Raw genomic sequence first — 26,044 nt, 5'->3', positions numbered from 1 at the left:
ATGGATTGTTACAGATCTGTTAAATTCCAGTAACAATCATATTTGTTTTCTCATTGTCATTTACCTTTGACTGTGCAGCCTTTTTGCTGGCAAAAAAATTGTTTCTGTCTGGGTTTGTGGCTTTGGAGCCCCAGGTTATATTTTATTCCTTCACTTGTTTTCTACCTCTTTTCTGCCTTGAATTCTCTTCTGTTTTTACATTTAAACATTATGCACTCCCATTGTTGAAGATCGAAGTACTATATAGAAATCCATTTCTTTTTCTTTCTTGCATGTAGTGTTCCTTTCACTTCAGTTTAGTGTAACCTTAAAGAAGGGTTTGATTTCAGTTTGTGCTTGATTTCACATTGCCTGTCACTGATAACAAATGTGTCCACAGTGATCCTGGACTGAATGCATTTCTGTGCTACTTCCTTCCTCAATCTTTTAGATATGATTCTATGATTATACTTATTTTTCTGTCTTTGTCCTCTGACCAGCAGTCCCACATAAATGAAATTATTTAAAACTGAAAGCATTATATTCAAACTGAAACTTTTTATTATTATGTATTTTCCTCAGTGTTAGGACTCAATAACTCTCAATCACGGATTAAAGCTTATAATAGCATCAGATTCCTTGTAGCCTCTGAAAGTTTTAATTTTAAATGCATTACACATATTCATCCAGTTTTCTTTTCTGATGTGTTTTTAAGTTCTGCGATACAACAAGTGCTATACCAGATACCAAATGGGAAATCTTCAGTAATGTTTAGTTGTGGCACTTGCTTCCAGAAAAATGAGTGAGTGTAGAATGTATCATTAATATGTATGTACTTCAGTATGTAACATTAGTAGTTTCTTTAGTAAATATAGACTTTATTTAAGTTTTCTGCCTGTGATTTTTTTATACTTTCTTACTGTGTTACTACTTTACTACCTTTAGTTTTTACCTACTTTATTACCTCTGGTTTGACCATACATTTTTAATAGCTTAACCATCTTTTTTTCAGCATTTACTTTCCCCTGTGTCCCTACACTCAATATACAAATGCACAATTGATATGTGTTTTTTATGTTGTTATGGAGGTTCTTGTTTTCCCTCTCCTCATAACAATACATCCTACCATTCTGCAAGCAGACCTGGCCACCATTGCCATTATGTGTTTATGCAATGACAATCAAAACCAACTATTCTCTACTGAAAGCATGTTTGGTGATCAAAAGGATCTGAAAACTGCCAGGTGGCAGCTTTATACTGATGACCAGTATGCAATTGTATGATGTTTCACTAGACGTTGTAAATATGATATAAATTTGGTATATTCCTGTTCCCTCTCTCCTTTATAGCTCAGCTATTTCAAAAGTAACTGGGCTTTCTCTTTGCATTTAACTTGATTATTAAAAACAAAAACCTGCAAGTTTACTAGAAAAGGAACGTATATTGGAATTCCGCAGCCCAGAAATTATATTCCAAGTTTCAGATTATCTTCCCAGTGGAGAATTACTGACTGATACTTTTGGATGAAGGTGGATTACACTTTATTTTCCAGTAAGAATCTGTATATTGAGCATACACTGATGATATTAGTGATACTACCCAAGGTAATCAACAGCATCATTCAAATGTAAATTTTAGAAGATTATTAAATAAATAAATATATTAATGCATTTTCCCCACAAACTCTTCTATGAATGTTACACCTTCTCCATATGCAATGGACAAGAAATCATATGCTGCTTCTCCTTTGTAGCAGCACAGTTTAAAGAAGGCCATAAAATCAAAATGAAAAAATGTAAAATCTGTCTAAGAGTACAGTGTTCTTCTATCACTTACTACACTGAGTCAGTTTTACAAAGATGATTGACTAGAAATTTTAAAATATTGCTTATAATAGAACACCCTATTCAATATCCCTTCTTACATGTTCACTGGGTCAAGAATTTCAGTGGTCCTCAATTGTATATTGACAAGAAGATTACTATTCACCTTTAATTTCTGAGAAAAGTCACTGCAGCTCTCTGAAGATCTCCCAATTCATACTTGGAATTAATGTATTGAGCTACGTAATATTGTGAAACTGAAAATATTTATTTGTTCTTAAACCAGATTTTTACCTTAGGGTAATACTGAATTTGTTGACTTAAATCATTGTTAGAAATGGTCTGCACAAATTCAAACTGATGCTGTATGTGGGAGACAGCTGGTTGTCATGGTAACTGTAGCGCAGTTTTTAATTCCACTTGGTGAGTAATGCTAACACAATGATGCTGAATAGACCATGGCTTAGCAAGTACAAGTATCTTGCATTCTCCATGTCAAGGTTACAAAGCAGGAAAATGCTGTTCAGACATGCAGACTGCATCATTTTTGGCTTATTACTTCTGAATAGAGATGTTAAAAAAAAAAAAAAATCTAAAAAGCTAGAGGATATAAAAAATATACAGAGAATATGTTTCTGGTGTGTCCCTCAAAGAACCCCAAGAAGGTGATAAAATTAAGAGATGGTCTGTAAGATATTTATACCTAGTGAATACCATTTTGTTTTCTTATGAATCTATTTGTCACTGCATTTTTAATGTAGATCTATTGAAGAAATGTGGGCATATCAAAATTTAGAATGGCAGAAGAGCACAAAGTGGCTAATGAATTTTTATTTTTGTGTTTACGCATTGAAGAAAAGACATTAACTGAAGTTATTTCATTTTGTTAAAGTCGAGACATTTACTTAATGCTGTTTTCAAGAGAAGATCTTTGCTTTTCAGGTAATGTATCTTGTATGAAAGAAAGAAAACACAATAAGTCTAGGCGTAGCTGGGGAAGTAGGATCAAAATCCATTTGTTAGTTTGCTAAATTAGTCTTTTCTAGTTTTATCTAGGCCCTCATACTTGCTGTAAAAATACTTCTTCCTTACATTAGACAACAGTCAGAGAAAAATGGGAATACTAGTCTGTGCCCTTGTCAGCAGTGTTTTCATATCATTGTAGATATGTAGAGTTTCCAGGACTCAGAATTCCTGCTGATAAAAAAACCTCTTTCTCGTTGCTGAGATAGATAATTTGGGACTCTGCCAGTTTTTCTCAAATACACTGTCTTTCAGCTTATAACGTTACTTATTAATTTTCTACATGATGTTAGTCCTTCAGTCTCCCATGAGAGACTCAATTTTTTGCTGTATTGATTTTCTTTCCCTTTCCCTCCTTGAGCACGTTTCTTTCAGATCCTTGCTCCTAAATAATTAATTCATACACTCAGGTACTCATATCAGCATCTGGTAGTAGCAGTAGTAAGAGTCCAGAAATGCATGTGCAGGATTCAGCAAAGTACTCCCATCCTATTTAATGCAGAAAGGAAAACTGAGGAGTCCAGATGAAAAGCATAGTGAAATGGTGATCATATTAAGTTTTTATGTTAGAAAATGAACGTTGCTACTGCCTAAAATAAAGGCATATCAGTTTAATAGGAGACTGGAAGTGATTCAGCAAGAATGATAACACACTTGAAAAAAAAAAAATCAGTCAAATTTGGCAGTGGAAGCCCTTGAGAAAGTCTGAATTATACACCCTGTTGATGTGCCTGACTGATAAAATGAAGCCCTTTAGAATAAAGGCCTTTGGTACAAATTTGTGAACACAGTAAGTATACTGATGCCAGAAGAATTGACCTTTACTGAAAAAGATTAGAAAATCAGTAGAGCAAGAGGGGAAGACCAAAAATATTCAAACCATTGCGAATGCTTACATATAACAATGTAAAACAATTCATTTTCTACTGATTAAATTGCAAATTTGCTGCTTATATAACTAGTTTACAAGATTTAAAAAGTGAACATTTCGTGGCATATAGATCGCTATTTTTAATGAACATGTTGCTGTTGCTTTTTCAGTATACACGCCCTGCAGCACTAATACTTGAAAATTTGTATTAATTCAAAAGCCATGAGCAAAACGAAAAGGCTATGCTTTCCCATCTGCTCCTGCAGTACATTGCAAACTGAAAGCAGCTTTGCATTTGGAAGAATTAAGATTATTGTTATTCCCTTTTGTTTGATGTAAGAAATGGGGAGAGAAGAATGATGTAAGTTCTTAGTTCTCGGTCTTCGTTTACTATACAAGTTTCATCACATCTAACTTTAGCTAGGTTAACACCTCTCTGAGTATTTGAAGGAATATATTATATTAGAAATCTATTATATTATATTAGGAATCTTCATTCTCAACAGTCACTGAATGGGAATGAGGGGATGCTCCTCCTGGGGCTCATTCCGACCTCAGTTGGGTTCATGCCCTATGTAAGAAGTCTCAAGGTGCTCGCTTGAGTGAGAGTAATACAGTGCATACTGCCCCAGAAATATAAAACCATCCTCACCCAATATAAACTATGAGTTTTCATGTAGTGATGACTGATGACAAGAGCTGATAATGTATGTTAGTATTTTAAAATCTTAATCAGGAGAATGTCATCACTGTTTCGCAGCAGCTGAGCTACAAAACTTGATTTGACTAGAGGATTAAGATTTTAATTCAGTCAACTTTTAGAAATGACATGTCTAACATTGACTAAGTCAAGTGATTATTTTTGCAGTAACAAAGCAAAATTTGCACACATGCCTAGGTGGTTTCTTAGCATCTGTGAAATGTTAAGAAATAAGAGTTAGGCTTCTTCCAACCTTCTTCAACTAGCAGGACTGTGTACAGTGATCACTAGATTGGTGGAGACATGGTCTGATGGAAGGTTCAATCTGAACTCACTTCCATTGTGGTTGTTATTGGATTTTACTGTGGATAATGTTAGCAAATATTTTTGACGTTCACATAACTCTGTGACAAATCCCTTAGAAAAACTTAGTGGAATGAATCAAGATAGATTGTCCCTAAACGCTTGTTAGAACAGATGCGTTCTGGGCTAAGGAGTCTGTCCAGATAAATTAGTAATCGATGATGAGGACAATGAGAGTACGTGATTCAGCTGGAGGTAAAAGTGTTCTGTTTGGCTCTGAATGCTTTCTGGCTGAACCAAAGGACCAATACAACAGATTTTCACATGAACTATACATACAGTTGGACTTGATGATCTTAAAGGTCTTTTCCAACCTAAACGATTCTGTGATTCTATACAATGTACTTGCATACACGTCCTGCAACGTTTTATTTTCGAAGCTTCCTCATGACTCTAGTTTAGATTGTTGGTGAAAACGTATCTGCAAATATATTACTTGCAAGAAGAACAACTTGTATTGTTTCTTTAAAAAAAGAATGGGGGAATATACTATTCATCAGACAATATCCATTTTCTATATATAACCCAAAAATAGAATGGCTTGGAAAAGGGTACTACTCTTAGCAAATTGCCAACTTTCTTTCCAGATGGACTCCTTTCCTCCATTCCTTTTCTGTTCAGTTGTCAAGAAAGTAAGACAGGCACAAAGGCTCACATCACCACTGTGGCACAAATTTGGACCCACTAGTGCCGATAATTAGCTCATGTAAATGTACCTTTGGATAAATCCCGTTAATATCTATGGTCTCTTATTTCACACACAAACATATGTACCAAATTTATGTTTGGTTTTGCTCTAACTAGGTGTTCAGCATGGCATTTGGCTGGAACTGAACTTTAAAGGTGAAATTCTGTCTTTACCATTTCATTGTCATACTGAGCTCAGTATCTTGTCTTTTGTGTCCACACTGGGTGCATCGGAATCCTGAAAATGTGTACAAGACTTATGGAGCAGGGTATGTGATTTTGCATGGGAGCTTTGGGGAGCAGCAGCTACTAACAACTACAGGCACTAGCAGTAGTGGAGTGTCTGTCTTCTCCTTCATACTCAACATCTCGGTTATAAGAATTCTCTTAAAATGTCACTTGCCATCATTGTTATGCATCCACTTTATCACCATGCAACTCAGGGGTCTGGAGATCATAGGTACTTTAATTCAAATGTGAAGACACTTCTGTGACACAGAACCTCTCTCTTCACAGTGTAGCTATACTCACTTTACTCACTTTTTTTACATTTCTTCTTACAACACATGCTTTCTGACTGTACTGTAGAAGCAAATAAATCGACTAAGTGACTGAAATTCAGGAAGCAGATTATTGTTTTGGCAAGTTGGAGACCAAAATAGATCAGTTTTTCAAAATGGAAAACTGAGTTTGAGAACAGGAGGGAAGAAATCATATTTCGTCCTGTTGAGGAGGTATATTTTCTTGACTCTTGTGAGGATAGTGAAGTTGTATCTTGTAATAGAATGAATGAAGGTGTGATTGCGCATACGTGAACTAAAGAAAAGGCGATCTTACCACCTTTCTTTTTCAAATACTTAACTGTCTGTATATAGGAAAGCAAAGGAATGTAGTGATCTCACATCCACTTCTAGAAATGTGTGCCTTGCCCATGTTATGGCTTGCAAGAGTAATGCTGGGTCTGAATTGTTTAATGGCTATAGGCAATAGGGATCATTCCTGAGGATAATATCCAAATCATTCACAATCTGCAGAATATTGAGTCATTTCATGGTGTGGAACTTTTAAATTCACTACCTAAAAGACCCAAATTGCTAAAATTATTTTCAGCAACTTCAGCTTTAGTCCATTATCAGACAGGGGCAATGTTTCAGTAGTTATCAAGCAGCAATGTCAGCATTTCATTGTAGTCATCTTTATGAAAAGGCAGCACCAGAAAAACACTTGGACTTCTGTACATTTTATGCAATGTAGAAGCTCACATTGCCTCAGGAAAATTATATGAAAATAGTTTATTAAATATTTCTGAATTAATCTTTTTCACTACATTCCCACTTATGTTACTAAATGAACTTTTATATTTATTTACCTTAACTAAGCATGAATACTACATTAGCGAAAATAGAAATCCTATCATCTAGTATGATTAAATAGTTGCAATATTCAGTCATTTTGATTGACTGTATTACCTAATGGCTGCATCACTATGTACTCATATTCAATAAACGGATATACACAAATTATCTCAGACTTTAGAAAAATCATAAAATCTGTAATGGTATGTACTGCACTCTATTAAAATGTGTATGAACTGTGCTTAGTACAGAGTGGTTTTTCTTATGCATATAAGCCACCTAGTATCCCTTCTTCTTTTAATCAAATTGTATTTCTCCAACTTTAGAAAAATCTCTGTTAACACTTTATGTCTGAGTAGTGGGAAATATTCTCTTTGTTCCCATTCCTAATAGTTTCTTATGTATGATAATTGCTAAACTATGGACCATGCAGAAAGACAGGCTATTGTGAGGCCTACATTAACTCAATTCACCTAGTTCAAAAAATAAATTAAAAGTGGTCATGGCAAAAGAACCTCGTGTATGCCAGTATACTGAAGCTAGAATTCACATGATTCTGTCTTCTACACTGGTAATAGTTATGTATAACTGAATTCAGTGGTCAATGAGCTGTAAAAGGTATTTGGTTAGTTAAGTATTCTGTATAATGATATGCCCTTCCTAAGATCCACAGTGATAGTTTTCTAATTATGTAGCTGAATGTTCCACCTAGACAGCTGATGAGATTATTTACTGTGACTTTATATTTAAAAATTCTAACAATTTAGCATATGCCCATCCCATCCTCTGAGTGCATCTGCAACAATTAAAACCACAGTCTCATCAATGTAATAATAAAATCAAATATGATTATCATCTTCGCAGAAAGATTTCACATATTTAATGCCTGAAGATGAACTGAGCTTCTAAATAAAAAGGAAAAATACTCCATCCCAGGCTGCTCAGAGGAAAATGTAGTATTTCTAGGAGCTAATGCATCCCTGAAGGGCCCGGTGAACCAAACTCTTAAGAGGGTTGAGTCTTCCTGTAGCGCGTACTGCCAGAAGCCATCCTTTTTAAAAATGAAGCTGCAGTGAGTCTCTGTAGGTCCAGAGGAAAACAACAGAAAGTTACAGGGTGAATTTTGGGGTGTGTCCAAAATCCTTTAAGACTTCAAGAATCTTCCCCCAAAAAAACCCTTTAAATTCCAGTTGAAAACTCATAAGCAACCCTTAAGAACTCTTACATTCTCAGAAAGACCAATTTTATGCATTCTCTGAAATAACTTTCTGCATTATGTCAAGTCTATTGCAGACTCTGCTTGACTTGCCAAAAGGAACCCTGAATTGAAGCAGTCATGTAGCACTGTCTGAAAAATCCAAAAAGATCCTTAAAATAAAAACTTAATCTAGATTAAATATAAAGACTAATAATTAATATTATAACAAAATTGTGTTGTGTTTCTTATATAAAATGCAGTTGATAAAATGTTGTTCCCTCATTATTGATTTTTGTTGTGCTTTACAGTTTTTTTTCCGTTGTCAGCATTTGGGCAAAAGGTACGTTACCATAAAAGGTGAAAAGTTGGGTTAAACTTTGAAATTTTAAAATGATATTGTTGATGTGGAATTTTGGAATACACGGAAAGTATACTAACAAATTATCGGCAGTAAATCATTTACAAATGTGGTCCTTAATCCTTGTTTTTACATTGTATCTACTGGAGCAATAATGTTTGAGGTTGTTGGCAGATTCATTGTGATTTCTGAGGCTTTTGCAGAATCAGCTGTTCAACTGATACTCGAGTTGCTTCAAAGACTTTTCAAGTCACCACAGTATCGGAGTTAAGTATTACGGCCTTACTTATAGGTGCAGCCTGAGTGTATGGGAGATTGCTAGCCGATCCAACAGCATAGAGAAAGTATTTTGTCTTTTTTCAGAGCCGCAAGGTTACCCACTAGTGCTACTACTGATACTACTATAAATGAAGGATACCTTCATTTTGTATTCTATTTCATGTAGAGTAAATCTGGGATCCTTGTTTAGGAATGGTCATGTAGTGATTAGGGTGATTCCATTTTTATGTGATTCTATATTAGGAATGTTTATCTGAGCGTCGGTGGTTAACAGTTAGCTGTGATGGGTATTGCTGTCTTGACCATCACGCAGTATAGGGAATTGAGCTCTTGTAACTTAAGCGCTAAAGAACTCTTCAATGTTAAGGACAAAAAGTAGGAAGATAAGTAATAGAAATATGCCTATGTCTTCATTTTTTACTATTCCGTGTGAGATCTGTGTGTAATTGTTCTATTTTTAGACATTTATTTTAAGATTTCTAAAATACATGTCTGCATTAAATAAGTGGCTCAGTTTTCAAGTTTGCTGACTGTCTGCAGCTCCTACATGTGTGCAGAATTTTCTCGTTTCTCAAAAAAAATATTAATATCATTTCCATGCTCAATGTTCTTTTATTGCAGATGTGAGTCACTTGAATCTACCACGACTATAGTTTTTTCAACTCTTTTTCTTCTTAGTGAGATTTTTATGAACTCTATTAACTGTATACTGGGGGTGTAAATGGAAGTAGGAAGTTCAGGAATTCCTTTATTCAGGAATTCATGAGTTCTCAAAAGGAATTTTAGACACTTCTTGTAAAATAGAGAATTAAACCAAAACTTTTCTAACCGCATTGTGTAATTCTATCATAAATTTTCAAATAATCTCTAAAGAATAGGTAATTTCTTTGTGTGTGTCCATAATCTTTGAAAGCTATTGTCCTCTCTGTTATAAAGGCTAGGAAACATTTTCATACTTTTAACCCTGCATTTTTGCTCTTGACCAATGTCCTATTTGTCCTTATGCTCATGCTGGCTATTTGCTCACATGAGTCTTCTCCCTCCCTAGATGCTGTTCCTCTAGTATTTTTAAGAACAGCAGGCACAGCCTCTTCTTTCATTTTGCTAGGCTAACAAAGCTAAACTCTTTTTACTCTGCACTTGTGAAACAAATTATTCATTCTAATGGTGACCCTATTAACCATCCTCTACACCCATTCTATTCTGGACTGATTTTTTCTGAGCCCAGCTGGTCAAAATTGTGTAGCATATTTCTGATTAGGCCTTTAAAATCAGAGTATTTCCCTGTCTAATGAAAATGCATTATCTTGTATGTTCTGGACTGTATTTGTCTTTCATTGTTAAATCATAGTGGCTCTGAGTCATGTGGTGATCAACCAGTGCTTTCAGGTCCTTTTCCTGTCTGTTGCTTTCCAAAGTGGTCTGTTTCACCAGTTTATAATAGAATTATGAATCATTATGAATCTGTAAAACATGATTTTGAACATTGTCTTAGGTGATATTCCTCTTTGTTTCAAGGTCATCAAATGAAAATTAGAAGTCCCCAAACTGATTTTCGTAGAAACTTTGGATATATTCACTCCAGCCTGTCTTCCCCTTTCAAAGTAAATAATTGTATTATCAATTTTATCTTGTTCCTTATTCACCTGACACTATTTCTTACTAATTCTCAATGTCTTAGCTAACAGCATCCAATATTTTATTGAAGACCAAAGAAATTAGATTAATTGTATTGCCTTGTCTAGAAAAACAGTTGTCAAGGAGGACTATCGTGTGGGTCTGGCATTATTTACCTTTGGTAAACCTGCCCTGTCTGCCTTTGTGTTACCTTTTTATTTGATTTTTTTTTTCTTTTTCCCTCGTGGTATCAGCTTAACAGATCAGTTGTTGCTTGTATAATTCCACACAATTTCCTTTTCTTAGAAAATAAAGTATTACCTCTTCATTTCTCTCTAGGAATCTATATAAATTTTGCTTTTCACTTTGCTAGTCATCCTGGAGCCTTTCCAGACTTCTGTTTGAATGGCAGTCTAAAAAGGGTAGTTAAACTGTGACAAATCAGGAGCAAGGTTATGTAGATAAGTTAACATAGCTGGGGATCTCCGACTTTCCTTGCTTGTTATCCTCCCATTTTTTAAAAAAAAATCAATCCTGTCTCTTTTAGGACCTGTCAAATTGTTTGTTATTGAGTATGTGTCTTGTGTAACCATATTTCTTCAAACTGGCATTGTTTCCATTCTTTTTACAGAACCTTTATTTGGCGTTTTCCCAGACAGTCTAAATTTGGGGGGTTTATTGTTGATACTTTTCATACCAGAGAAAGAGATCAGTACTCATGTAGAGTCTGCCTAAGCCTCACAGTACTGAGCAAAATGCCTGTCCTTATCTCATATATCCTGTGCTGAGATAATTCCAAAGAAGTGTTATTTAAATATCTACCAGGAGAGACAGCTGAAAAAACAATTTTGCACTTCTTTGTTATGTTAGCCACCAAACCTTTAACATAAACTCCAAAGTGAAATCTTCAGTTGCTTCTAAGGAGTGGCTGTCTTGTTTGAGGGCCTAAATAAAATCTATTGTATATGTATAAATACTTTATTTGCTTGATTTTATTATGATGACTACACTGTTAACTCAGTCAGTACTATTTAGTAATATAGGCTATTACCTGTAGAGCCTGGTTTCTACTTTTTGTTTACTGCTACTGTAACTTTATCTAGCTTGTGCCTATTTTGGCAACACCCTTGTATCTTTAATAATATATGGCGTCTTGCATCTGAATCTATAAAACACCTCATCAGATTCTTTAAAGTCTGGAAGCGGTGGAGCTGCTTTTCCAGTTCTCTGCCAGGTGTTCAGGTGATTGCATTTACTCCTCTTTTTTTTTTTTTTTTTTCCCCCTCCAGTTTTCTTCTGGCCTCTTGTTAAAATGCTGGTTTTTAAGTTAAGAAAATTGCCGACTGGAAAAATATACCTTGTGACTGTTCTGAGAACTCAGAATTGGAGGCTTTCCTATGAAATATATTTTATCTCAAACAGAAATACTGTGCTTGAACTCAAAATTAATCTAGTACCAAGACATACACAAGGAAGAGCTACTGAAAATTTGATTTGTCATTTCACAGTGGTTACCAAGTATCTTCCTTGATAATGATTGTCTGATAACGGGTATGGTCTCTCAATATTATGCTAAATTTTAGACAAGTAGAACAAGATAATGGGGAAGCAATGTTGAAAATGGGAGCAGGTCTCTTTAAAGAATTGTGAAAGTAGAAGGGCCAACATATCACAAAGGCACCTAAGGCAAGAGGCTGTCTTCCCTAAACACTTAAAAACTCCTTGTAAATGCTAGCATTGATTATAAGGAACGGACTGCTGACCAGAATAAAATTGCCCAGGGAAAAACTTCACTTTAAATCTTTCATTTTCCCCTTAAAATGTTTTTAATAAGGGTCACACATGCATGAGCTGCAAAAATGTCAAAAGTCCATAGCTCTCAATATGCTGAGGACCATTTCCTCTTTAGAATTAGGTTTTCCATTGAAATGTAAAACTTTTGGAATCCAGTTGGATTTATTTGTGCTGTTTCTGTTCCTCAGATAATTTGAAAAATTCCATAAAGAAAAAAATTAGCTCTGAAATGGAAACACAAAATGAAACTTCAGAAGTACTTACAAAACTCTACTTTCCAAATTATGATTCAGAGTGTTCAAAACAACCTTTCATTTGGCTTTTTGGAAAGTTTCCTGGGTTCCAAGACTTCTTTGGAACCCAGGAGTCCTAGGAGCCCTCCCAGAAAATCCTCAGAGCTGGTTTAGAGCTGATAAGCCCTCTTTCCCTGGCTGCAGGTCACACAGAAGATTTTTTTAATATCTGGGCAGATGACATGGAAGATAACTGTGAGGTTTTGAAATTTGCACCGTTTCTATCATATTGATGCAGAAAGGGGTGGATGTCTGTGGATAGCTTTCATTTTAAAACACTGGCATTTTCCAGCAGAAAAATATTCCTTAGAAAAATCTACAGTATATTCAGGATTTCCTTTTTCTAATGAATGCCAGTCCAATCCAGTTAATAGGACTAAAAGTGAAATGGAGTCATGAAGGGATTATTGACATTCTGTTTTGAAAACACTCACAGAATGTCTAAATCCTAACTTAGTAAACTGCTGACACAGACTCTAGGCTTTTTCAAGGAAAATATGAGATGCCAGTGCTGACGTGTCATTGCAACGCTGCAGCTCCCATGCAGGACACTTGATGGTTCTGTCTCTCAGGCTCTTTCTGCCCTCTTAGAGGTGGAGCAGCTTCCTGAGATGCTGCCACTAGCACGCTTGGAAATGTCAGTTTTTATGTGATGTGGTGATATGGTGCCCAAATAAAATGTTTAAAAATGAGATGATTTATGTGGATTTTGAAACATCTGAAGCACAGTCATTCACTCAAAATTTGATGTTACTGTTGTCGGTTTTAGTAATAATCTGTTCCCACATTGTGTTTCGTCTCTGGACTCTGGAGCACCTTACAGAGCAAAAGAAATACCATCATTTTTATTTCACCAAGTGAGAGGGAAACTGAGGCAAGAGTGGGGAACTGACTTCTTCATCACCACACATAAGATTAGCAGAATCCAAGACTGAGCCTCCCGTCAGGCTTCATCCATCCTCTACCACAATAACAAGGATTGCCTGGTGCTCAGATCATCCCTCTCCTGTGAATAATGACTAATACTATTGAAAAGAAGATTCTCACATATCTTAGATGTAAAAATTGTTCACAAATATTTATTCATATTTTTAAACAGCATTGTGAATGTGTGGGCACTCTCAATGTGTGCATTTTTCATTAATATCCTAGCACAGGAGCTTGTTGGCAGGCATGTTGCTGTAGCAGACAGTTTGATGTTTAATTCTGAGGAATTTCTACATAAAGTAAATATTTGATGTGCAGAGAGTAGTCTGACTTTATGTGTACATTTGTCCAGTCAACGAACAGGCCTGTCCCTTTGCCCTTCGCTCCACCAGACTGCCTGTACTCAAAAGAAATTGTTTGAAGTAACAGGTATACATAGGGCAGTATTTACAATTAAATTGTATCCCAGGAAGTGACTGTAGACATTATTTAGCAGAGATTATTAAATAGTTAATGTTATGGGTATTCATATTCTTGGTACATTTTGAGGAGACAAATAGGGAAAAACACTCTCCTAAAGTCTAATGAGGAAATAATTTTCTGTAAATGTGTCTTTTTGTCATGTAAGTAATTTGATGTTGCTGCATGTGTGAGATTTGCTCAGTCAGCCCAAGGAGTCCACACTAAATCCATTTGTAGGCTGTGTACAGCTTTTCTTCACTACGTTTGACTTTGCCCCTGTGAGGCGAAGCTGTGAGTCTGTGGGTAAGACTTGGGGCACCGTCATCAGGTTTCTTTCTTTTATGCTATGTGGTGAAGGGTCTCTGTGTGGGCAGAGACAGGGAGGAGGTGAGGGGTGGACATCACCTTGGTCTTTTGACCTGCACGCAAGCTCTCTGTGCTTCAGATGTGTGCAGCCTCTTCTCTGCGCCTCCCTAGTCTCACAGCCAAGCTCTGTCTACACTACTGCTTTTTCCCATTGGTATCAATAAGTCCCAATGGAGAAGAAATTAGAGAACCACAATGAATTAGACAATTTCCCCTTAGTAAAAGTGCTATAAACCTGTTGTTTTGTCTGGCTTGTGTAGGACTGCTTTTGTAAAGTCAGCACGTTGTTGCTTATCCCAGTGCCTTTAGCTGTTGGTTTCATTATCATAAGCTTATTCAGATGCTTCTAGCTTTCTCTTTTTGTGTATAATAAGTAATTAGTGTAATTTAATGTGTCATTGTTGTTGCTTTTTCCAGCACAGAATAATAATAATAATAATCCAATATAAATATTAAGTTAATCACACTGTAACTTCTCTTACACTTCTGTACATCTCCAAATAAGTCCTCAACAGTGATTTGGGGTTTGACAAATGACACTTCTAAAAATTTCTGTACATACTTATTGATAACAATTTTATGGCCAAAATGGGATCATCAGAGGTTCAGCATATACGGATGCTTTGGGATATCATAGAGTAAAATATGTCTTTTCCAAAAGCGTGAGATAAAGCCAATTATGACAGCTTTAGCGAATTAAGCAGTAGAAACAATCTAAGGAAGAGTGCTTGATGTTTATTTCAGTTAATTCCAATTAAAACCTTCATGGTAATTTTAAAATCTAATGTAGAAATGTCCTGTTGCTATTTGCTCTGTTTTTCCCGAGTATTTTTAATAAGTGGCATCACCTAGATTGAATACTTATTTAAAAAAGGAATTTTTGGCGGTTTTATTGTTAAAAATGCAAAACCTTTCCAAAATATACATGATAATAAAGAGAAAATTGTATGGAAGCCTTTATCTGTTTATTTAAGCATCCCAATGACATCACAGACTACTCATGCTTTTCTCCCATATTTGTTGTAAGGTCACTTGATGCTTCTCATATTCATTTTAGTTTGCTGATGTCTGTTGTACCTTATATCTCACATGTATATTTCTCCCAGCACATGGACATATATTAATGTCATGTTTGTTTACACGATTGTGAAGATTATTGTTTTACTTCTCAAAGAGGTAGCGCACATGTGCTATGAGGAAACTGTGTGATAATCTATGTAAATTATGGGCACAGAAGCTATACTTTGCCCTTGGGGGAAATGCAAATTAGAACAGTTTGTAGTTTGTTTGTTTTTAAATACATACACTTTTCACTTCAAGGCTCAGGACAGGCTCCCTGTTTATTTTCCCATTGCTCATCATTTGTTTTTTCTTGTAAATATCTCAGCCTTTAATGATTAGTTTGCTACTTTGGCAGGAAAAAGGTGCTTGATGAGTGAAGTCCTCAGAACATAATGTTTAGTGTATTTTATAGCTCTGCTGTAAGGGAATTATCTGCTTGTAGAAGGGTGTATAACACACTCACAACTCAAAGCCATTATAGTGATCTGACAGTCTTCATTCATTTTCTCCTAGGGCTGTCTTGTTTTCTTCTGTTACATTAGTGCTTGTAATATTTTTTTAATCCTGCATTACTAAACCAGAGTTAACTGATTTTCCTTATATGAAGCAAGAAAAGCGTATTCATAAAATGTATTGTTTACTGCACTTGCAGTTCTCTGCTAATGTAATTTTTTGTATTAATAAAATTATTTTTATACTCTTTAAGTATCCTTTCAGAGAAATGTTTTAATGTGAGTTGTCTGATTCTGTTTTAAGTGAAGGGGAAAACCTGGTAGAGGTTGTCTCTTTAAATCAGATCTGCAGTGTTGATGGACCCTCTAGCAGGCACGGTAAGAACCATTCTCACCTCTGCAGCAGGGAGCTTGACCATATAGGCTCTCACATTCAATCAAAACGTTTTCCCTTTTAATATGCACTGTACCAATCCTATTCCCATGGTTACAGCTCGTGCTTCTTTGGTTGCTTCCAGTCTGTTGGAAAAGGAAGGCAGCATACATTTCTTGTACAGGAGTTTAAAACATCATGAAAGCAACCCTGTTGTGATTTGCATTTTAAATGTTTCTTTTTTTTTCTCATTGTACAGAATGCTGTAGCAGTAGCTTCAGTTCATTTGCCACAGTCTGTCTTCTCTCAGTCTTCAGCCTGGCAATCTGTTGATAACTCCACTTGCAAGCTACAGTTTATTGTTTTTCGGAATGGAAAACTCTTTCCTAGCACAGGAAACTCATCAAATCTTGCAGATGATGGGAAACGTAGGACGGTTGCCACACCAGCTGTTTTTGCTAAAATAGGTGAGGAGTTGTTATGCGTTATTTCCTTTAATCTAAAAGCTACGGTATACTTGATTATGTAGAAAATAGAGGAGTAGAGTATACAGTGTTCTGAGAGGCTGGAAACAGTCTCTTTCTTTAGTACAAATGTTTGCAATTCTTCCTATCTGCATGATTTTATTCAAATTATCTTGCAAATAAAGAAATGCACTTGCTGTATGACTAGATTGCAAATTTTGGACTACTGTCTGTTGACAGTGTTGTTACAGATGCTTGTTTCTTAAAGCATGGTGCTATAGGAAAGAACCTTGTTTTACTCTTTACAATGACAATTGCAATGTTAACATCCTAGACACTGATGAAAATAAAGCTTTTGGAGTGGGAGTAGTGCCCTGTTGCATGTATCAATACTCACCAGTATACTTTCTGATACGATGGACGTAAAACAGGTGTTGTTAAAGGCTTTTGTCTAAGTGTGATATATTGTATGTGCTAGTGAGTCATTATTTTGATTAGTTATTCACCCAGGCAATTTTACTAATTTTATTTGATACTGAATACTGCTCTCATTTCTATTAACATTTTTTAAATGTTTAAATGTGACTTTCAAAGTACAGAATTGTCTCAGCTATTAATCATACCATGAAACTGAGACGTTTCTGCAGTTACATGGGCAATAGTGTAACACTGGTCGTAACTGAAGAATCTGAAACAAAAAACAAATCTGCTTTGTGAAGGATGATTAGATCATTTGGACACTATGGGACTGAAATGTTCACATTTATTTATACTATTGCAAACTTTTCTGAATGTGAGCACTACCTTTGATTTTGACCATTAACAGTATATGTCTATTGCTTTTTTTCCCCCTATGATTTAGTGTATCTGATCTCTTTACACAACATTCATCAATAAAGGGTTTTCCACTCCATCTCTCTGATTCAGTTTGTTGCTTTTGCAGATGGGTGCAGTTTTGGAAACCTCACCAGTCCTCTTACTATAGGGTTGAGGCACTTTGCACGGGGTATAGACCCCATTGCAGCCTTCTGGGATTTTGACCTTCTAGATGGACATGGAGGCTGGTGGGGAGAAGGGTGCCACATAATTAGTTCTGCAGGCAATATTACCACCATTCAGAGTACACACTTCAGTAACTTTGCAGTGCTAATGGTAAGTATATGACTTAGCAAATATATCTATATTTCTCTCTCTCTGTCTTTTGCTATACATATATGTTCTTTTTACGTGCATCTGTACCATTCTTACTTGTCAGTAACTGACCTTCTGTTTTCTATAGTGTTTAGTGTAAGACAGTCTTAAAGAAAGTAAGTTATTTAACTGCTAGTAAGTGAATAAACCTGGTGGTCAGTTTTAATATCCAGAGACAGGCCTAATCAGAAATGACATCAAATTCAGTCTTACAAATGAAAGTTCCATCAAGGAATGATTAGTATGTAATGGTTATAAATTATAGGACAGGGTTTAAAAATGTATACTCCTGTGTGCTTTTACATCAGCACATCTCAGAGGCTGGTCTGCTTTTGTTCCTGCCCTGCACTGTGTTGATCATACTAATTAGTTGCAGGCATACCGCAATGTTGAATCATTTAATAAATGGAGAGGAATAACATCATCTGCTCTTTTAAGTACGGACGGTGCCGTCCTTGTTGATCCTGTAGGAGTTTTAGTTCATATACCAATGCTGATAGCCTTCTCATGAAATTGCTGTTCGTGAAGAAATATATTTCTGTGCAGTGCTAACACATCAGCCTGCTTTGGTCTGTTCTCAGTCACACTTACAGTTCCCATTGCAGTTATTTAACTATCCTGCTTAACAGAAAGTTACCTTCATGAAAGGAAAAATATTATGCATGTAATAATGACCTGTTATTGTTCAGGGAATAAAGGAAAGCAAACAAAAAATTAGACGTTTCTAATGTATATAGGTGAGAAAATGTTTGCACCGTTAAAAATATTTTTTATAAACCACTTGTAAAAAGATTAGCCAGATGTGTACTATTAATACCAGATTGATCCTGATGCTGGTGCATGATTGTACTGTAGATGCTGCTTGTGTACATTACAGAAATGTTTATAGTTGAGTAAATAATGTATTGTGTGTATGTGTAAGGGACAGCAAACATAGGCGACAGGAATTGCGAGGACGTGTGCAGAGAATACCAATCTGCTGCTGTCAGATGGAGCCCAGATGGCAGCCAATCATAGCACAAGGCTGTGGCACCCACGAGTTAAATGCGGATATTATCGTCCACTTCGTAAGGACTGATTTCCCTCAGAGTTACTTCAACATTTTTTTTTCACCCATTCCAGAATTGTTCAGAATTTAAGAGCTGTTCCTAAGATTTGATGATATCAAATATACCTCATTTTCTACAGCTTCTATGAGTTCCTTTTTTCCTCCAGCCGCTTATTTCCCTGAATGTGAAACATAATTTTGCTTTGAGGATGTTTTTCTAAATTCATTAAAGAAAGCACCTGTTGACTTTGCAGGTGCCACACCCAAAATGGCTTCCTCCTCCTTCAACTGCTTGGGTTCAGCCTGTTCTTAAACTTTGGGTAGTTATTAAATGTTAACTAATTGCTTGCAAACAACCAATTTCATGGTTTCATTTTGTTTTCAAAAATCGTATATTGACATAAGCACTACAATTAATTTTTGTTTGTAAAGCCGAATGCATTATCTTATCTCTGATAAGATGTAGCAGATTGGTTTTTCTACAACCGTAAAAGCAACTGAGGCACCTTTTACTGCAGCTTTCGTGTCTGGTATGTAATTCTGGTTTAGGTCTTGTATTTGTTTTGTTATGGTAATTCAACTTTGCTTTTTTTCCTTTTGTGCATCTTCCATTTTCATCTGTGCAAGACACGAAAATAGAATCTTAGACTCACCCTTGCTTTGCAATTGATATGATAGCAAACAACGTGGTATGTTCCTTAGCTTATGTTTTGCAGTCACTTTTAAGAATAAAGATGCCTGACCTTAAGTCATTTTAATACCTATAGATATACACACACACAAATGTGACTTCCAACAGCTGTCGGAAAACTTTTGTACCTTCGTTATGTGTAATCATTTTCATTCAAGTGTTATTTCTTAATCAGTGTTTTATGGCATAAAGTCAGGGATTGTTTTATTTGATAGAGACTATGCTTTTCTGGACAGTTCAATTCTCATACCAGAAATGAAAAATATTTCATTGTTCTGCTTAGCTATTAATTTATAATATGAACAATATACAGTGCCTATGTGTATCTTCTTCACACCTGAATACCTAATATATTTTAAAATACTAACAAACTGACAGCAAATTCAAAATAGCTGGCATACGGTATGTAGCCAATGAAATTAGCTACAATATAATGATACATGTTATTAATCTATAATTCTCTAATCTATTAAACCATAAAAAATCATAATTGATTACTATGTTTTGGCGTAATAGCAGAAAACTAAAGTAGCATCTGTAAACTGAAGAGCAGCAATAAAGCAACAGTGATGAAGGTTTACATTACCATCAGAATAATGTATATCCTGCTGTGGAAGATGAAATAGAAGCCTCAGTTAATCCAACTGTCCATTTTATAGCTAGTACAGCACATATTCTGATTTTTCATCTTTTTAAATAGTAAGACAATGTTCCCTGAACTGGTTTTATAAAAGTTGTTTCTGCCTATGAACTGTAAAAGGGTTAAAATACAGGTTTCATAGAGTCCTTTTTTAGAAAGGCAGTAATCAAGGATTTATCAACTACGATTGATAATTAATAAGGATAAGCATACTTCAAGTGAGAGGATTCATGTAGAGCCATTTCATTTCTCTCTGTGCCAGTTGTTCAAGTGATCTCAATGAGAGAGAGAGAGAGAGTACAGTTTGGAGGCTGGGTTGGAAAGGAGGTATAATCTCCTTCCCTCACACTGCTTTCATGCTTTCATTCTGCTCTGGGTTGGGCCAGTGGATGGAAGTAAAATAGTAGTGTCAGACATAATACAGCATTATCTTTTTCTAATCAGCTTTTGAATGGTATGTCCTAGGGGTGAGAGTAAAATACTGTGAACTAAACTCCCGAGTTATATTCCTGCCGTTCCCTTCATATACTGTGTTTAGACCAGTCCCCTGTTTTGTCTTCTGTAATCTGTAGGAGGAAGAGAGACAGTCACAATCTTCTTTCAGAGGTGGCCAAAGCCCTCTAGGGTCTTGAACTATGAACCTCTGCAATATGATTTTCTGTTTTAGAGTAGAATTATGAACTTATGTTTTCTGAAGCTTTGATATATCTAATTATAAGTATTTTGTTCTATAAATACTATGTATTTGTGCTGTTTTGTGAACTGAGCTGTATATCAATGTTTTAACTTTTCAAGGCAATGTTTGTGTATGTTATGACCAATCTAGTGTCCTGTAGCCATACTATAGCTGAGTAAAAACTCTTCAGAAGATAACAAAAATGTCCAACAGCAACACTGAATTTCAAAATTTGCTGAATGTGTTTTGACGTACATTGTCCTTTTGTTCTTCCTTTCATTTTTCTTAGAACAGAATGGCAATTCAGTAGTGATGGATATGACTGTAATTGTATACAACATTTCCTTTCCCCCCTCAGACTGCTTTGTCAATAGTAATTTCCTCAAATCTGCCAAATAAACACTAGTAAAATTATTAAATCTAAGTATGCTACTTCTCAATTAACATAAAACGGATTAATACATATTGTCAGCATTTTTAATTGTAATCCTGAAGATAGGTTAAATGAACATAAAACCATAAACAACTCCTTTCCTGTTTTGTCACAATGTATCTCAGTATTCCAAACAACATAGGTGGGTTTTTGTTGGATTTTTTTTTTTGTTTGTGAGTGTTAAGGAGTCATTATTTGCAAAAGAAGCATGCATTCAGTGGATGGCTATTTGAGATAATTAGGGCTGAGGAGACTGAGCTGACAAAAACGGAGCATATTTGAAAATATTCTGGAAGTAAACCTTGGAAAACTCTGTAAATGAGGAATTGAGGAGAGGCAAGATACTAGGAACAGATCATGCTAAAAGTTAACAGGATTTCTCTCCTGTTGTTTTACAAGCATTCCTTGAATCTTTTAAGTCTTTCCAAATTGGTAGGATCACAGTACCACAAAAGCTATGTTTTCAACATTTTCAGTGTGACTGGAGACAATTGCAGGATGTCGTAGGCCTATTCATGAAGTTCAATTCTGAAAACAGTCTTCTAAACTTGATGTTTCAGGTCTTCTCCAAATTAAACAGCCTGTCTAAGCCTTTTGAGAAATTAATTCATGAGTTGGAGAAGTATTACAGGGATGTCATTTAGAAGGTTGACATAATTACAGTATTTGACATTTTCCCCATAGAGAACACAGGGTTTTCTCGTAAGAGGCTGTAGAAATGTGGTTCAGTACTTTGAAAAATCAGACTGCTTACAAAGAGACGTTTAAGAATGAACTTTTCAATTTTTTTTTTATGTTTAAACACCTACTTTTACACCTACAGAATACACCTTAGCAGAGTTTAAGCACCAAAAACTATGAAAGTGATCCAGAAAGTTTACCTGCTATCTGTGAAATTAACATTTGGTGTAGTGGAAACTGAAAAATTCCCTGGAATTAGATTCCTCTGCATGTACATAGATGCTTCCCAGTGTGAAGAGCTAGATTTCTAAGCTCTGCTGTCATTCAGAGGCCTGGCAAAGAGGCACATACTCTTCACCTAAGTCCTCAGCTGGCATGTACTGCTCACCTAACAGAATGCTTAGTCCATATGGACAGTATTGAGTCCAGCTTCCCAGAAAAGGTTGGTTTTTTCAGTATATTCCTGAATATGCCAATCTCTTGCATAAAGCCTTGGAGTTAGAGTACTCATAAGAGCAAGATCTGGCTTTTATTCCTTTCTCCTTGGATTACATCTACTTTTAATTAAATTACACTTAATAACATGTGTTGTTTGCTCTGTAAAATGCATAAACTGGCTTGGTACTGGTGACAAAAATCCAGGCTTGTCTCCTTCAAAATGCACTAACTTTATAACAAATCAAGGCTCTGGCTCAAGCTCTTGCTTTCTATTTGCTCTTGCTTTCTGTTGGCTTAATGGATCTTGCATTCTTGGTGGTGCAGCTTCAACCAGAGGGTAAAGGTATCCAGACTGTAAAGGAGCTCAGTAAAATGGGCCAACTCTTGGGAGATGAGATGTAAGTTAAAGACCTAGAATCTAGGTCTTGAGCCACCTTCTGGACTTCCACTGGACTCCCGATTTGTCAATTCGTTCTTGTACTGACGTGCCCCAAACTGGCCACACTAGTCAAGATTTGGTCTCACAAGTGCTGAATAGAAGGGAATAATCACTTCCCTCAGCCTGCTGCCTGCACTCTTGCTAATATGGCCCAATATGTGGTTCACCTTATGTATCATAAGGGCTCACCACTGGCTTGCTTTCAGATTATTATCCACCAGTACCCTCTGATCCTTTTCTGCAAAGCTTCTTTCCAGTCAGTTGTCCCCCAGCCTGTACTGCTGTCAGGGTTACTCTGTCCCCCTTGTAAGCCCATTCCTCCAGCCTGTTGAAATCTTGCCAAATGGCAGTTCTGCCCTCCAGCACATCAACTGCTCCACTCAGCATGCATTGCAGTGTTTTCAGCCCTCCGTAGAGACCTAGTTCTATGGATAATTTCCATGTTCTCGTGCTCCTAAACATCCTAATATTTGGCACCTAATTTTTAAGTTTTGTTTTGTTTAAGCAGGAGGAATCTAAACACAAATAGGAATCTAAAAGAAGAACTGATTGTTCAAATGCACTTCTATTTCTAAATCTCTGTGGCACTTGGACACCGCTTCCTTGGGGAACACAATTTCAGGTGTCCTGCTTTAAACACAGAAACTAGTTAGACTATACTTTCTAAAGTCATACTATTACAAGCAATATATTAAAAATAAATGTTTAATTTGCAAATATAAGTAGATGGGTTACAAAAATTTATAACACAAACTAGATTGTTTTTAGCAGCTGTGATTTTGTGAAAGTACCAGATATTTAGTGTTAGTTCACTGTATCTTCCCCTCAGCTTTCTCAGCATCTGCTATTAGATGTCTGAGAGCTGCCTTTGGTATGTAATTTGTCTATACCTCTTTATACTTTCATATTGAGTTTTAACTGGTCAGTATAGATGTGTCTTTCAGTTGATTTTGGGAATGAAGTCTCAAGTAAAAGTGAAAGTCCTATTTGCACTCTGATGTTTTTATAATTCTCATTGTTGGATGAAATAGCTGATAAAATGTTTTTTCTGTCACTAATTTCCATCACTAATTTCTGTTGTGCTTTATATACTATGGTGGCATTTACAGCTGAAAGAAGCTGGTTTCACACCTTCCTATAAGGGTGAATGAATGATAATTTCTCATTAGAGAACATCTTATGGGCCTTGTAGTTGTAGACAGCAGTTTGTAATGGTCAAAGTCCTGTGTGTATTCATTTTCCTGTAGATATTCCTGCCATTTTTCAGTATCATCATCATTTGAACCCCCTCTAGGAAATAAAATCAAACCTACCTTTTTAAAACGTAACATACAATTATGCTGCTTTGCGTACAGCATGAAAAAAATAACTTTGTTTTCTGCATGCTGTCTTCCCCAGAGGATTACTCAGGGGAGGCTGACAGATCAATAAGGTTTAATTATCATCAAAACGCAGACAAGATAAATTTATTATATATCTATAATGAAATCAGTTTTCAATATACAAAACTCTTAAAAAGGATATTCTACATTGGCAATAATGCATTATGATACTCAAAAGTTGTACAAGATTAGAAAAGAGATAATAAAAAATGAATATTTTAAAATGGAATTAGCTTTAAGATAGTGATTGTTCTTGATTCTTCTGAAGGGAAAATGGCTGTATTCCTGTAGGGCATATGGCATTTGCTTTTATACTGATGTTCAAACATAGTGATTGGGTGATCCTTGCATTTACACTGTTAAAAACTAGTACACTGAGTGATGCCACCTCAAGTAAAATTGCTTCCATTTGTTGCTACATAAATGTATAGCTTCACTGTGTTTCCTTTTTCACAACTTTGTTAACTTTTCAGAGTATTTTTTTCAGAAATATCCAAGATAGTTATTTCTTTAAATAACTGCACTGTTACTACTATATTAGTTACAGTAACAGTTTTCTTAATGCACAGAACTGAAGCAAGTATATACATAAAATTATGATGAAGTGTACTATTGGTATACCAAAATATGATTATATCATTAAGAGCTAAAATTAAATATTTTATCATTCTCAGCAGAGTATTTCTGTTCAAATTGTCCAGTATTTACATTACTACTCTAGTAATATGAGCCAAAATAGTACTGAACATTTCTGGTTAAATAATAGTCTACCTCAAGAAATTCACTCTGTAAAAGAATTAATGAGAAGATGATGCAAATAAAAACATGGGAGAAAAGATGGTCAAAAAAGGGGTGTTTGAGTGGAGATTTAGTGGCAGTTCTGAGTCAATAGACTTTTAAAGAATTATTTGAAATTTTTTAATTCAGTATATCCTGAATGTATATTCATGCACACTAAAAAAAAAAAAAAAAAATCAGGTGAAGGCCTCAAGAGCATAGGTCTGTCACATTAAAAAGCTACCACATCAAAAGACAGAGTTCTTTTCCTCTTCTGTTCCACTTGTGGTTGAGGGAAGAGTAGCAAGAGATGTTAGCAGACGGTATAAAAGTACCTCTGTGACAAGTGACTCCACCTCTGACTTTGAGTCTTGGTGAACTCAGCAGGGCAGAGAGAGGACTTGTGTCTGGGACAAGTGGTGACTGAGCAGATTTAACTGAGGTACACGTGCAAGCTGAGGAAGTACTTGAAGAGAAATGGGTTGTAATGGCATATATTTGCCATCTTGTTCATACATTATTTGTTCATTTTGATGGTCTTTTTTATGTATTTTGTAAGCTGCTCTGTTTTAGAACTGACTTTAATATGCATCTGGAGAAACTGGTACAATCAATCTTAGGAACTTTAAAGCTAGTATGAAGAAAAATAATGACTACTAGGGCATCTGTTACTTGTAAGGAGCTTTCTGGAAGGTAAATGGACCAGTACCTTTCCCCCTGCTTTAATAATTGCATATACTCATGAACATTAGCTACTTGTACATGGACAAGTTCATATACATAAATAATGGTGCTGGAAATCAGCTCTCTGCATGCAAATGTGATTAAAAAACATGTTAGCATTACAGTCCCAGTCTCCAAAACTAACCTAAAACTGGCAAATAAGACAAAAGTCTTTTAAATGTACATCAGTATTTTCAGTGTTAGAGTTTGCTGTATTGTCATATTCAGTACTTTTTCAGATTTTAGCTTTTTCTGTGCTGGGCTGTATACTTATTTTTGTGTGCACACTTAGTGCCACTGCACATGGAAACTGGCATGTAGACGATACTTTGTTTGCACTCAGGTGATAGTTTGTCTAATTTATAGTACTTCTTTGCAGAAATGTAGTGCCACAAACAGATGTGGCTTAATGTATTATAGTGAACCTCTAATGTTTGGTTTAATTCAGATAGTCTGAAGATATACTGTTTTCTGTAATG

The 26,044-nt window shown here is 35.7% G+C and overlaps 1 protein-coding gene across 1 annotated transcript in view; it reads left to right on the top strand.

The window, feature by feature from the left end:
* ADGRA1 (adhesion G protein-coupled receptor A1) overlaps positions 1 to 26,044 on the top strand; it is a 285,341-nt gene that overhangs the window by 215,876 nt on the left and 43,421 nt on the right. The window contains exons 13-14 of the mRNA XM_087767270.1: positions 16,242 to 16,449; positions 17,390 to 17,598. Of these exons, the coding sequence (XP_087623396.1) occupies positions 16,242 to 16,449; positions 17,390 to 17,598 (417 nt within the window). The remainder of the gene's footprint in view (positions 1 to 16,241; positions 16,450 to 17,389; positions 17,599 to 26,044) is intronic.

The sequence above is a fragment of the Nipponia nippon genome, unplaced genomic scaffold (assembly GCF_047370975.1).
Source record: "Nipponia nippon isolate SJK-2023a ecotype South Korea unplaced genomic scaffold, ASM4737097v1 scaffold_3, whole genome shotgun sequence".
In the NCBI taxonomy this organism is placed as follows: domain Eukaryota; kingdom Metazoa; phylum Chordata; class Aves; order Pelecaniformes; family Threskiornithidae; genus Nipponia; species Nipponia nippon.
This window is presented reverse-complemented; position numbering and strand designations above follow the sequence as displayed.